The following is a 13819-nucleotide window of genomic DNA, read 5'->3' as shown; positions in this document are numbered from 1 at the left end:
GATTTGTTGGAACATGAGAGAGAGAAAAATCTTCTCACAGGAGGTCTTACTCTGAAACCTATTCGATACCCTTGAGAGACAATACTCTGAATCCACTGATTTTGAACAGAATCTGCCCAAATGTCTTGGAATAAATTCAATCTGCCCCCCACCAGCTGAACTGGATCGAGGGCCGAACCTTCATGCAGACTTGGGGGCTGGCTTTGGTTTCTTAAAAGGCTTGGATTTATTCCAACTTGAAGGTTTCCAATTGGTACCAGAGTCTTAAGGGGAAAGATTGGTTTTCTGTTCCTTATTCTGTCGAAAGGAACGAAAATGATTAGAAGCTTTAGATTTACCCTTAGATCTTTTATCTTGAGGCAAAAAGACTCCCTTCCCCACAGTGATAGTTGAAATAATAGAATCCAACTGAGAACCAAATAAATTATTACCTTTGAAAGATAGATACCAAATCTAGATACCATGTCAGCATTCCAAGATTTGAGCCATAGAGCTCTTCTAGCTAAAATAGCTAAAGATATAGATGATATAAAAAATAGCATCACAGATAAAATGATTAGCATGTTGAAGCAAGCGAACAATGCTAGACAAATCAGGATCTGTTTTCTTTTGCACTAAGCTATACAACCAAAAGGTTGACGCAGCCGCAACATCAGCCATAGAAATGGCAGGCCTGAGTTTATAGCGAGAATGTAAATAAGATTTCCTTAGTTAAAATTCAAGTTTCCTATCTAAAGGATCCTTAAAAGAAGTACTATCTTCCATAGGAATAGTAGTACGCTTGGCAAGAGTAGAAATAGCCCCATCAACCTTAGGGACTTTTTCCCAAAACTTTAATCTAGCCGCTGGCAAAGGGTACAATCTTTTAAACCTAGAAGAAGGAATGAAATAAGTACCAGGCTTCATCCATTCCTTAGCAATCACATCAGAAATAGCATCAGGACCTGGGAAAACCTCAGAAGTAACCACAAGAGGTTTGTAAACAGAATTTAAACATTTACTAGTTTTTATATCAAGAGGATCAGACTCCTCAATATCCAAAGCAACCAACACTTCTTTTAACAAACAACAAATATACTTATCTTAAAAAGATAAGTAGATTTGTCAATGTCTGAGGTAGGATATTCTGAGACAGAGAGATCCTCATCAGAGGAGGATATTTCAGTATGTTGTGGGTCATTAGAAAATTCATCAGCTTTATGAGAAATTTTAAAAAGACCTTTTTCGTTTATTAGAAGGCGGAATAGAAGATATAGCCTTCTGTATCGCATCAGCAATATCATTTTTCATATTAACAAGGATATCATGTACATTAGAGGTTGAAGGAACAACAGATACTGTACTAGTACTGATAAAAACGTTTTCTGTATGCAAAATATTATCATGACAACTGTTACATACTACAGCTGGAGATATTATCTCAGCTATCTTACAACAGATACACTTAGCTTTGGTAGAACTGTGTTCAGGCAGCATGGTTCCTACAGTAGCTTCTGAGACAGGATCAGATTGAGACATCTTGCAGAATGTAAAAGAAAAAAAAAACCAACAACAACATTAAAGCAATTTTTTCAATTTCCTTATATGGCAGTTTCAGGAATGAGAAAAAATGCAAATGTTTAAGCAAAAAAAGCAAACAGCATAGCCCTCTGAGCATATAGAAGGCAAGAGGCATATAGGAAGTGGGGTAAAAATAAACTAAATTTTTTGGTGCTAAGTATGATGCACAACGCAAAATGAAGTTGAAATTTTTTTGGGCGCCAACAACATCCGGAAATGATGCAACTCGCATCCTAACAGACGCAACCTCGTGCAAAGAAACCTGGCGTCAACTAAGATGCAAGAAATTACGAACTTGCGTCATCATAGACGTACCTTCGCTCCAAAAAAATTCTCGCGCCAAGAATGACGCAATAAATAACAGCATTTTGCAACCTCGCGAGCTCAAGAATCTGCTTAGTAAATATAACATCTTAAAGGGACAGTCAACACAAACATTGTTATTGTTTAAAAAGATAGATAGATAATGCCTTTAATACCCATTCCCCGGCTTTGCACAACCAACATTGTTATATTAATATACTTTATAACCTTTAAACCTCTAAATTTCTGCCAGTTTCTAAGCCACTAAAGACAGCCTCTTAATCACATGCTTTTTTATTAGCTTTTCACAGCAGGCGAGTGCTAGTTCATGTGAGTCATAAAGATAACATTGTGCTGATGGCCGTGGGTTGTGCACAACACAGCACTAATTGGCTTAAATGCAAGTCAATCTATACTATAATTGCATTTGTAACGCGTTTGTGTCACCAGTTGCGCACACATCCTCAAAGGAATGTTGGCAGCGCGAGGCAGCCCAAAGAAAATCCCAGGTGGATTCTTTCACCACCCTGCCATTTTCGGAATCCATCGGGATGCAGCATAGGCAAACGTTGCATTACAAAAAAAAACCTAACCGCCCCCAATAAGTATTTAAAAAAAAACAAAAAAAAAAACGCCCACAATAAGTATTTTTTTTTTTTTAAACTAACCGTCTACTACAATAAGTATTTAAAAAAAAAACTAACCGCCTGCAATAAGTTTAAAAAAAACAACCAACCAACTACCTAAAAAAATTATTAACCCCTAAATCTGCCAACCCCAACATCGCAAACTACCTAATACATCTATCAACCCCTAAACCACCATTAACCCACATCATTAACCTAATAAATCTATTAACCCCTAAACCGCCATTAATCCACATCACAATTAACATAATAAATCTATTAACCCCTAAACCACCATTAATCCACATCACAATTAACAAAATAAATCTATTAACCCCTAAACCGCCAAACCCCACAACGGAAATAACTAATCACTAAGCCCCCTAACCTAACACCCCCTAAATTAACCTAATCCAAAATTACAATTAAAATAAAAAACCTAACATTACTTTAAAAATAAAGAAAACTAAGTTTAAACTAATCTAAAATTACAAAAATAAAAAAGTCTAACATTACACAAAATAATAAACCACATTATCCAAAATAAACCTAATCCCTATGAAAATAAAAAAGTCCCCCCAAAACAAAAAAACACCCCCTAATCTAAGAATAAACTACCAACAGCACTTAAAAGGACTTTTTGTAGGGCATTGCCCTAAAGAAATCAGCTCTTTTACATTAAAAATATACTAAGCCCCCTCTAACATTAACCCCCCCCCCCACCACCAAAATAAAAAAAAAACTAACACTAATAAACCTAAAACCATTTATATGGGCATTGCTCTTAAAAGGGCATTCAGCTCTTTTTCACATTGCCCAAAAAACCCTTATTAAAAAAAAACAAAAAAAACCTAACACTAAGCCCCAAATAGGTACTCATGGTTCCTGAAGTCCAGCGGAGAAGTTCTCCTTCCAGGCGGGTCCAACATCTTCATCCACAGCGAAGGCGGCGCGGAGCAGAGATGCGGAGCGGTGTTCACAGATGTGGCGGTCCTCTGCGGGGTAAAGGCTCCTCTTCATGCAATCGTCCGCTGCACACTGAAGATTAAATGCAAGGTACCCAATATTTATTGTATCATCTTGCATTCTTATTGGCTGACATTTTCACATCAGCCAATAGGATGACAGCAACTGAAATCTTATTGGCTGGTGAACAGCCAAAAGGATGAGAGCAACTGAAATCTTATTGGCTGGTGAACAGCCAATAAGATTTCAGTTGCTCTCATCATATTGGCTGTTCACCAGCTAATAAGATTTTACTTGCTCTTGATTTCAGTGTGCGGCAGACGATTGCTTGAAGAGGAGCCTCCACGCCGCAGAGGAGTGCCACTGCCGCCAAGGACCGTCGCCGCCGATGATCGCCACATCTTGGAACACCGCTCTGCATCTTCGCGCCGCCTTTGCTGTGGATGAAGATGACGGGCCCGCCTGGAAGAAGACCTTCTCCGCCGGACTTCAGGAACCGTGAGTACCTAGTTTTAGTTTTTGTTTGTTCTTTAAATGAGGATTTTTTGGCCAATGTGAAAAAGAGCTGAATGCCCTTTAAAGGGCAATGCCCATACAAATGCCCCTTTAGGAGCAATGGGTAGTTTAGGTTCAGTAGTGTTAGTTTTTTTTTTTTTTGGGGGGGGTTTGGTGGGTGGGGGATTAGTATTTTTTTTAGGTAAAACTTTAACTTAGGGCAATGCCCCACAAAAGGCCCTGTTAAGGGCTATTGGTAGTTTAGTTTAGTTTTTTTGTTTTTTTTCAAAAAGGGGTTATTAGATTAGGAATAGTTTTTTTTTATTTTGGATAATGAAGTTTGTTTTTTCAGTAATCTTAGCTTTTTTTATTTTTTGTAATTTTAGTTATTGGAAAGGAGGATAGGGACAGGGGGATAGGGACAGGAACAGAGGAATAGGGGGATAGATGAATAGAGGGATAGGGATGGATAGGTATATTTCTTTCATTAAACATTTTGGCCCATGTACACGGGCTTTACCACTAGTAGATAATAAATAAAAAGTCATGTGATCAGGGGCAGTCAGAAGAGGCTTAGATACAAGGTAATCACATAGGTATATTAAAATAACCATGTTTTCTGTGCAAAACTTGGGAATGAGTAATAAGGGGATTATCTTTTTTTTTAAAACAATAAAAACAATTGAGTTGACTGTCACTTTAAAGGGACAGTATATACCACATTTTCCTATAGTTGCATGTAATAGACACTGCTAAAAAGAAGAATATGCACAGATACTGATCTAAAAATCCAGTATAAAACCTTTTAAAAACTTACTTAGAAGCTCCCAGTTTAGCACTGTTGAAAAGGTTAGGCTGAGACACCTAGTGAATGGGGCTGGAAAGCAAAAAGAGTAGACACCCCCCCCCACCCGCATATGAAAAAACCCTTTACACAGACAGCAGGCAGCAAGCTGGAGTAGGTAGACAACAGTCTACTTCTAAAACTTTGGGGCTTGGTTAGGAGTCTGAAAATCAGGAGTCTGAAAACCCAAAAACAAACAAATATAAATGGATCATCTACAAAACATTTATGCAAAGAAAAATCTAGTGTACAATGTCCCTTTAAACCAAGGTAACTATTAGTAAGTAAAAATAATTTTCAATCTAGCCCTGCTAGCTAGGTATCCATTCGGAGAGCTAAAAGGTAGGCATGAATAAAGTATTTGGGCTTGTAAAAGTCTCAACAAACATTCCGAAAGATAACTCTATAGTAGTGATTTTCTGGGAATAGGTAGTCCACCCACAGTGCAGATTTAGAAGGTCTCATATATGCTGTCATTGATGAGAACTGAGAGGGAATCATGTTGCTACACTGTGCTACATTAAAATGATGATCCTCTTTTGCTGATGATATATTAGGGGGAGATAAAGTTTGTTTTATAGGACTGATGTGCAACGACATAGTTTGCAAGACTCCCCAGTTTAATTGAGCTGGTACCTGGAATGACGACAATGTCTGGGCCCAGTGTCATCTATATTAACAGCAATATGTGTATGGTGAGCATGTGTCATCACCCACAGTTAAAGGGCTAAGCTTAAATTTCAGCTGTATATAAAATTATATCACTATAAACTACAAATACTTAGGATATATATGTGCTGTACATGAGGGGTTGATAGTGTCTATAAAACAGCTCTCCCACTTAAGTGCTTAGGGAGGCAGATTAACTGTATCCTTCAAACACATCTCACATGTGCACTCACCTGTACTGATATTGTCACTGATTTCCTGATTCACAGCTTCCAGTTGACTCTTTACATACAGATCATTTGTTTGTTCAGCATTAAGTGTAACTTCAGTCTTAATATCACCTGCATAGATCATATAAATATCAAATTGTAGATTTTTAGATACACAAGCACACAGTCAAATTCAAATGTGTTGTGCTCTCTGCATCTGTTTGGTCAGTTCTGTATTTAATGCTGTAGTTTGCTGGCAGAATACAATGTCCCTTTAAAAATATCCACTTAAAAATATGAACATGCTTCTCTGCTGGTCTTTCACATGTATGATAGAAGGTTTAAGTAAAATGTTCATTTAACTCACAATATACTGACAGAACATAGAGATGAGCAGCTTTAAAGATAACAGCGCTGTGAGATTTATGTTATGGTCCTACAAAGTGCTACCTGTGTATCCACAGCTCATCAGATCACAATGATTATACTTTGGCAGATAAAAATGACAGCAGCTGTATAGGGCTTGGGTGTCATGTGATCAGAATAAATAAACTCTACAAATATGACAACAGTCAGTGAGTAACAGGCTATATTGTACTGTGACACACTGTGTGATTGTGGTGACACCCTGACTGGTGATATAATGTACAACACAGACAATAAGCTATAAAAGCCAGGCAATACCTCATAAACAGAAGACACGTCACATACATGCACTTACCTTCATTGTCACTGTTACACATTTCCTGCATTGGAGCTTCCAGCTGGCACGTTACACTCAGATCTTCTGTTTTATCATCTACATCAGTATTAATATCATCTGTAAGAACATTTAATGCAGACAATATGTCAAGGTTTAGCATTTTATTTCACCCCAAAAGCAAATAGTGTTTAACATAGTAATGGGTACTTTATAATTTCCTTACACTTAATATTTTGGGGATAATGAAATTGATCAATAACATAAAAAAATATTTCTTTCCTAAGATATGGTGAGTCCACGGCTTGAGTATTTACAGTTGGGAATATCACTCCTGGCCAGCAGGAGGAGGCAAAGAGCACCACAGTTAAACTGCTAAGTATCACTCCCTTACCCACAACCCCCTGTCATTTTCTTTGCCTTCGGTGCATGGAGGAGGTGAAGTTTAGGTGTCTGAAGAAAAATTTTGATTTCATCTACAAGCAAGTTTTGGGGTATAGTCTTATTCCACGTCATTCCTTGCAGTCGGGAAGTGGTGGCTTTAAAGCAGTTGGGAACTTGTAAAGAGGTTCTTACTGCATTTTCCTAACAATTGCTGCCCTAGTTTAGAAAGCCAGAGTTGGCTACTCTGTTCTTTCTTTTTTAAAGGTCTCTGTGTAGAACTGTGTCTTCTCATACCTTGTAACTGTCTACATGCCGGACAGCGGAGCAGGCAAGTGTTTTTTCTTCCAGTTGGGGAGACCATGCACTTAAATTAAGAGACACTGTTTTTTATTTGGACATAGATAATCCTGTTGTATGGATTACACTGGGGCATGAAGTAAGCATTTAAACTCTTTTAAAAAGAAAAGGTAAAATGTTTTTATTAGGCTTTATTTTCTTTACTTGATAAAACAATACCAGTTTAAACTAAAAGTAAGGCTGAATTTCAGCAGCTTATTCATTTCCCCTTTGCTTTAAAATAAAACGATGCAACATTTTAAACTGTCCGGTTTGAAAAAAACTGATATTTCTGGTACTCAGTGTACCAGGAAGCTATTTTTAGCGCCTCTCTGTTTCGCTAGAGTAATTTGAGCTCGGCAGTTGCGGTCACATGACCGGCTTTACTTCATAACGTTTCTGAGACAAAGTTGTTTTTCTCCATTTCTGGGTGATCCAGTCTCAATTGGTAGTGGTAAGACACCTCAGTAATTGAGGTACGGGATTGCCTGAGGGGTATTTTAGAAGTTTATTTGATGCTTATTTAATGTTTTTTCTTAACTTTTCTCACATAATTTTAGCGGGGGATCGATACTAATTTAGGATAAAATTTAAAGTGTATTTTTTCCTTGGCTTATCAGTACAAGTTTATTTGCTGTTTCACAACATGTCTGATATGGAGCAAGAGCCTTCTTTCATAAATTCATGCTTATTATGTTTAGATGCACAATATGCAATTTTGTTCTTCATGTGTCAAGAAAACCTTGCAAAAACAAATTATGCTTACCAGATAATTTCCTTTCCTTCTGTACAGGGAGAGTCCACAGCTGCATTCCTTACTTGTGGGAAATACTGAACCTGGCCACCAGGAGGAGGTAAAGACACCCCAGCCAAAGGCTTAAATATCTCCCCCACTTTCCTTATCCCCCGTCAGTCTGCCGAGGGAACAAGGAACAGTAGGAGAAATATCAGGCTGAAAAAAGGTGCCAGAAGAATTAAAATTAAAATTTATGGCCGCCCATCGGAGAACATGGGCGGGAGCTGTGGACTGTCCCTGTACAGAAGGAAAGGAAATTATCTGGTAAGCATAATTTATGTTTTCCTTCTTAATACAGGGAAAATCCACAGCTGCATTCCTTACTTGTGGGAAATTATACCCAAGCTCCAGAGGACACTGAATGCAACGTGAAGGTAAAAAGAGAGGCGGCCCCTAATCTGAGGGCACCACAGCCTGCAAAACCTTTCTCCCGAAGGCTGCTTGTAAATTTTTGAAAAAGTATGTAAGGAGGACCGGGTAGCCGCCTTACAAATCTGATCCATAGAGGCCTCATTTTTGAAGCCCCAAGAGGAAGCCACTGCTCTCGAAGAATGAGCCATAATCCTCTGAGGAGGCTTAAGACCCGCTAACTCATATGCTAAACAGATGATACTCCTCAACCAAAAGATAAGGAAGTCGAAGAGGCCCTCTGAACCCTACACTTCCCAGAATAGATAACAACCAGAGATGAAGCTTGTCTAAATTCCTTCGCAGCCTGAAGCTAGCTAGTAGAAAAAGAACCTTCCAAGACAAACAACTTAATGTCAACCTTATGCACAGGCTCAAACGGAGCCCCTTGCCAAGATTTAAACTCCAAGGAGGACCATTAGATCTAAACACCGTCCTGATCCTAGTCAGAACCTTAACAAAGGACTGTACATCCGGAAACTCAGCGAGCCTCTTGTGCAGCAAAAACAGACAGGGCCGAAAACGGTCCCTTCAAGGAACTAGCTGAGAGGCCCTTCTCCAGTCCATCCTGGAGAAAAGAAAGAATCCTGGCAACCTTTACTTTGTGACAGGACAAACTTCACACCAGAATATATAGGTCCTCCACACCTTATGATAGATGCGACGAGTTTACGAGCTTGAATGAGAGTATCAATAACACTATGAGAAAACCCTCTCTTGGCTAACACTAAGCGTTCAATTTACACGCAGTCAGCCTCAGAGAATCTAGATTTTGATGAAGGGGCCTTGTTCCAGCAGATCCCTGCGACAAGGTAACCTCCAAGGACGAGAAGATGACATCCCCACTAGAACCGCAAACCGTATCCTTTGCGGCCACAATGGAGCAATCAGTATCACTGACGCCTGCTCCTGTATGATTCGAGCCACCACTCAAGGAAGGAGGGGTAATGGCAGGAAAAGTGAAATTAGATTGAATCTCCAAGGCACAGCTAATACATCTATTAGCTCCGCCTGAGGATCCCTGGACCTCGAACCATATCTGGGTATTGAGACGGGACGCCATGGGATCTATCTCCGGCATTTCCCACCTGTCGGAATGTGGATCGCTAACAGCGAAAAGATGTGGGTCTCCGCCCACTCCAGAATCCGAGATACTTCCCTCATTGCTAGGGAGCTTCTCGTTCCCCCCTGATGGTTGATGTAAGCCACCAAGGATATATTGTGAAAAGAAAGCAAAGACAGGCGCAGCCCAATTCAAGTGTAGTATTCTTTAATTCAGTGTAAGTGCACACATACAAATGGCTACTTACAAGAGGCACAAATAAAATCTGCATATAAAGGTATCTTTACATCCAAACTGTGTTATGATATAACATACAGCTATGAAACAAACTCTACGCGTTTCATCTGAGGACGCCCAGACTTTCTCAAGAGATGAAAAACTTCTAATTTTTCATCTCTTGAGAAAGTCTGGGCGTCCTCAGATGAAACGCGTAGAGTTTGTTTCATAGCTGTATGTTATATCATAACACAGTTTGGATGTAAAGATACCTTTATATGCAGATTTTATTTGTGCCTCTTGTAAGTAGCCATTTGTATGTGTGCACTTACACTGAATTAAAGAATACTACACTTGAATTGGGCTGCGCCTGTCTTTGCTTTCTTTTCACAGACTACTACCTGCTGGAGGTGTTTGGAGAATACACCCCCCTTTGTCTCAGGCAGCGCTCATCACTACAGTGACACAGGAAGCAGACTATCACTGACACCTGCAACACGCTATTACAGTGGATCTACTTCCTGCTCAACAGAGCAACCGGCTTTTTCACAGCTCACAGACTTAACCCAGGAACGTAAGCGCCCCTCTGCTTTTCAGTTTCTCTGTTTACCAAGGATATATTGCCTGATTGGAATCAGATAAATTGGGACAAACCCAGTAGGGGCTAAGCCTTCAGAGCATTGAATATTACACGGAGGTCTAGAATGTCCACAGGCCCTGCACCTTCTTGGTGCCCCAAACAGCTCCCCATCCTGACAGACTTGCGTCCTTAGTCACAGCCACCCAGGATAGTCTTAAAAAAGATGTCACAGGTGATCCGGACAGAGCCACCAAGAGAGCGATTCTCTCGACCAGATGTCCAGAGAAATCTGTTGAGACAGATCCAAATGATCGCCGTTCCACTGCCTCAGCATGCACAGTCACAAACGCCTGAGGTGGAACTTGGCAAAGAGAACAATGTCCATGCTGGACACCATGAGACCAATCACCTCCATACACTGAGCCACAGATGGCTTTAAGGAGGTCTGGAGGGCCAGATATGTTGAAGCTAGCTTGCAACGTGTCTGGTCTGTTAGAAATATCCTCATGTCTATGGAATTGATTAATGTGCCCAGGCACTCCACCCTGGTGCTTGGAGTAAGAGAACTCCTTTCAAGAATTATCTTCCCTCCGTGGGATCGAAAAAGACAGAGAAGAGATTCTGAATGGTCTCCGCCAGATGAAACAATGGTGCTTGTACCAGAATATCGTTCAAGAAGGGAGCTACTGCTACACCCCGGGTTCTGGCGACTGCTAGAAGAGCCCCTAGAACCCTCTTAAAGATTATTGGAACAGTAGCTGGACCAAACGGAAGAGCAATAAACTGGAAGTGCTGGTCCAGGAAGCAAACCTGAGGAACTGGAAGTGTTCCCTGTGGATTGGAAGGTGAAGGAATGCCTCCTTCAAATCTATAGTGGTCATAAACTACCCTTCCTGATTAAGGGAAGGATGGACCTTATTTCTTTCATGTAATTAGCAAGAGTCCATGAGCTAGTGACGTATGGGATATACATTCCTACCAGGAGGGGCAAAGTTTCCCAAACCTCAAAATGCCTATAAAAACACCCCTCACCACACCCACAAATCAGTTTTACAAACTTTGCCTCCTATGGAGGTGGTGAAGTAAGTTTGTGCTAGATTCTACGTTGATATGCGCTCTGCAGCAGGTTGGAGCCCGGTTTTCCTCTCAGCGTGCAGTGAATGTCAGAGGGATGTGAGGAGAGTATTGCCTTTTTGAATGCAATGATCTCCTTCTACGGGGTCTATTTCATAGGTTCTCTGTTATCGGTCGAAGAGATTCATCTCTTACCTCCCTTTTCAGATCGACGATATACTCTTATATATATACCATTACCTCTGCTGATTTTCGTTTCAGTACTGGTTTGGCTTTCTACAACATGTAGATGAGTGTCCTGGGGTAAGTAAGTCTTATTTTCTGTGACACTCTAAGCTATGGTTGGGCACTTTTTTAATAAAGTTCTAAATATATGTATTCAAACATTTATTTGCCTTGACTCAGGATGTTCAACATTCCTTATTTTCAGACAGTCAGTTTCATATTTGGGATAATGCATTTGAATCAATCATTTTTTCTTACCTTAAAAATTTGACTTTTTCCCTGTGGGCTGTTAGGCTCGCGGGGGCTGAAAATGCTTCATTTTATTGCGTCATTCTTGGCGCTGACTTTTTTGGCGCAAATTTTTTTCTGTTTCCGGCGTCATACGTGTCGCCGGAAGTTGCGTCATTTTTTTACGTTTTTTTTGCGTCAAAAGTGTCGGCGTTCCGGATGTGGCGTCATTTTTGGCGCCAAAAGCATTTAGGCGCCAAATAATGTGGGCGTCTTATTTGGCGCTAAAAAAATATGGGCGTCACTTTTGTCTCCACATTATTTAAGTCTCATTATTTATTGCTTCTGGTTGCTAGAAGCTTGTTCACTGGAATTTTTTCCCATTCCTGAAACTGTCATTTAAGGAATTTGATCTATTTTGCTTTATATGTTGTTTTTTCTATTACATATTGCAAGATGTCCCACGTTGCAACTGAGTCAGAAGATACTTCAGGAAAATCGCTGCCTGGTGCTGGAGCTACCAAAGCTAAGTGTATCTGCTGTAAACTTTTGGTATCTGTTCCTCCAGCTGTTGTTTGTATTGAATGTCATGACAAACTTGTTAATGCAGATAAAATTTCCTTTAGTAAAGTTCCATTACCTGTTGCTGTTCCGTCAACATCTAATACTCAGAGTGTTCCTGATAACATAAGAGATTTTGTTTCTGAATCCATTAAGAAGGCTTTGTCTGTTATTCCTCCTTCTAGTAAACATAAAAAATCTTTTAAAACTTCTCATTGTTCAGATGAATTTTTAAATGAACATCATCATTCTGATTCTGATAATGGTTCTTCTGGTTCAGAGGATTCTGTCTCAGAGGTTGATGCTGATAAATCTTCATTTCTTTCATGTAATTAGCAAGAGTCCATGAGCTAGTGACGTATGGGATATACATTCCTACCAGGAGGGGCAAAGTTTCCCAAACCTCAAAATGCCTACAAATACACCCCTCACCACACCCACAATTCAATTTTACAAACTTTGCCTCCGATGGAGGTGGTGAAGTAAGTTTGTGCTAGATTCTACGTTGATATGCGCTCCGCAGCAAGTTGGAGCCCGGTTTTCCTCTCAGCGTGCAGTGAATGTCAGAGGGATGTGAGGAGAGTATTGCCTATTTGAATGCAGTGATCTCCTTCTACGGGGTCTATTTCATAGGTTCTCTGTTATCGGTCGTAGAGATTCATCTCTTACCTCCCTTTTCAGATCGACGATATACTCTTATATATACCATTACCTCTGCTGATTCTCGTTTCAGTACTGGTTTGGCTATCTGCTATATGTAGATGAGTGTCCTGGGGTAAGTAAGTCTTATTTTCTATGACACTCCAAGCTATGGTTGGGCACTTTGTTTATAAAGTTCTAAATATATGTATTCAAACATTTATTTGCCTTGACTCAGAATGTTCAACTTTCCTTATTTTCAGACAGTCAGTTTCATATTTGGGATAATGCATTTTGATTTAACCATTTTTTCTTACCTTCAAAAATTTGACTCTTCCCTGTGGGCTGTTAGGCTCGCGGGGGCTGAAAATGCTTCATTTTATTGCGTCATTCTTGGGGCGGACTTTTTTGGCGCAAAAATTCTATTTCCGTTTCCGGCGTCATACGTGTCGCCGGAAGTTGCGTCATTTTTTGACGTTATTTCGCGCCAAAAATGTCGGCGTTCCGGATGTGGCGTCATTTTTGGCGCCAAAAGCATTTAGGCGCCAAATAATGTGGGCGTCTTATTTGGCGCGAAAAATATGGGCGTCGCTTTTGTCTCCACATTATTTAAGTCTCATTTTTTATTGCTTCTGGTTGCTAGAAGCTTGTTCTTTGGCATTTTTTCCCATTCCTGAAACTGTCATTTAAGGAATTTGATCAATTTTGCTTTATATATATGTTGTTTTTTCTCTTACATATTGCAAGATGTCTCACGTTGCATCTGAGTCAGAAGATACTACAGGAAAATCGCTGTCAAGTGCTGAATCTACCAAAGCCAAGTGTATCTGCTGTAAACTTTTGGTAGCTATTTCTCCAGCTGTTGTTTGTATTGATTGTCATGACAAACTTGTTAAAGCAGATAATATTTCCTTTAGTAAAGTACCCATTGCCTGTT

At 39.9% G+C, this 13819-nt stretch overlaps 1 protein-coding gene across 1 annotated transcript in view; it reads right to left on the bottom strand.

Annotated features, from left to right (window-relative positions):
* The window catches only part of LOC128657971 (oocyte zinc finger protein XlCOF8.4-like), a 218523-nt gene that overhangs the window by 84412 nt on the left and 120292 nt on the right, over positions 1-13819 (bottom strand). The window contains exons 4-5 of the mRNA XM_053712411.1: positions 6394-6492; positions 5697-5804 (exon numbers count right to left, since the gene is read on the bottom strand). Of these exons, the coding sequence (XP_053568386.1) occupies positions 5697-5804; positions 6394-6492 (207 nt within the window). The remainder of the gene's footprint in view (positions 1-5696; positions 5805-6393; positions 6493-13819) is intronic.

The sequence above is a fragment of the Bombina bombina genome, chromosome 4 (assembly GCF_027579735.1).
Source record: "Bombina bombina isolate aBomBom1 chromosome 4, aBomBom1.pri, whole genome shotgun sequence".
Classification (NCBI taxonomy): domain Eukaryota; kingdom Metazoa; phylum Chordata; class Amphibia; order Anura; family Bombinatoridae; genus Bombina; species Bombina bombina.
The sequence above is the reverse complement of the archived record's forward strand: the minus strand, read 5'-3'. Positions and strand labels throughout refer to the sequence as shown.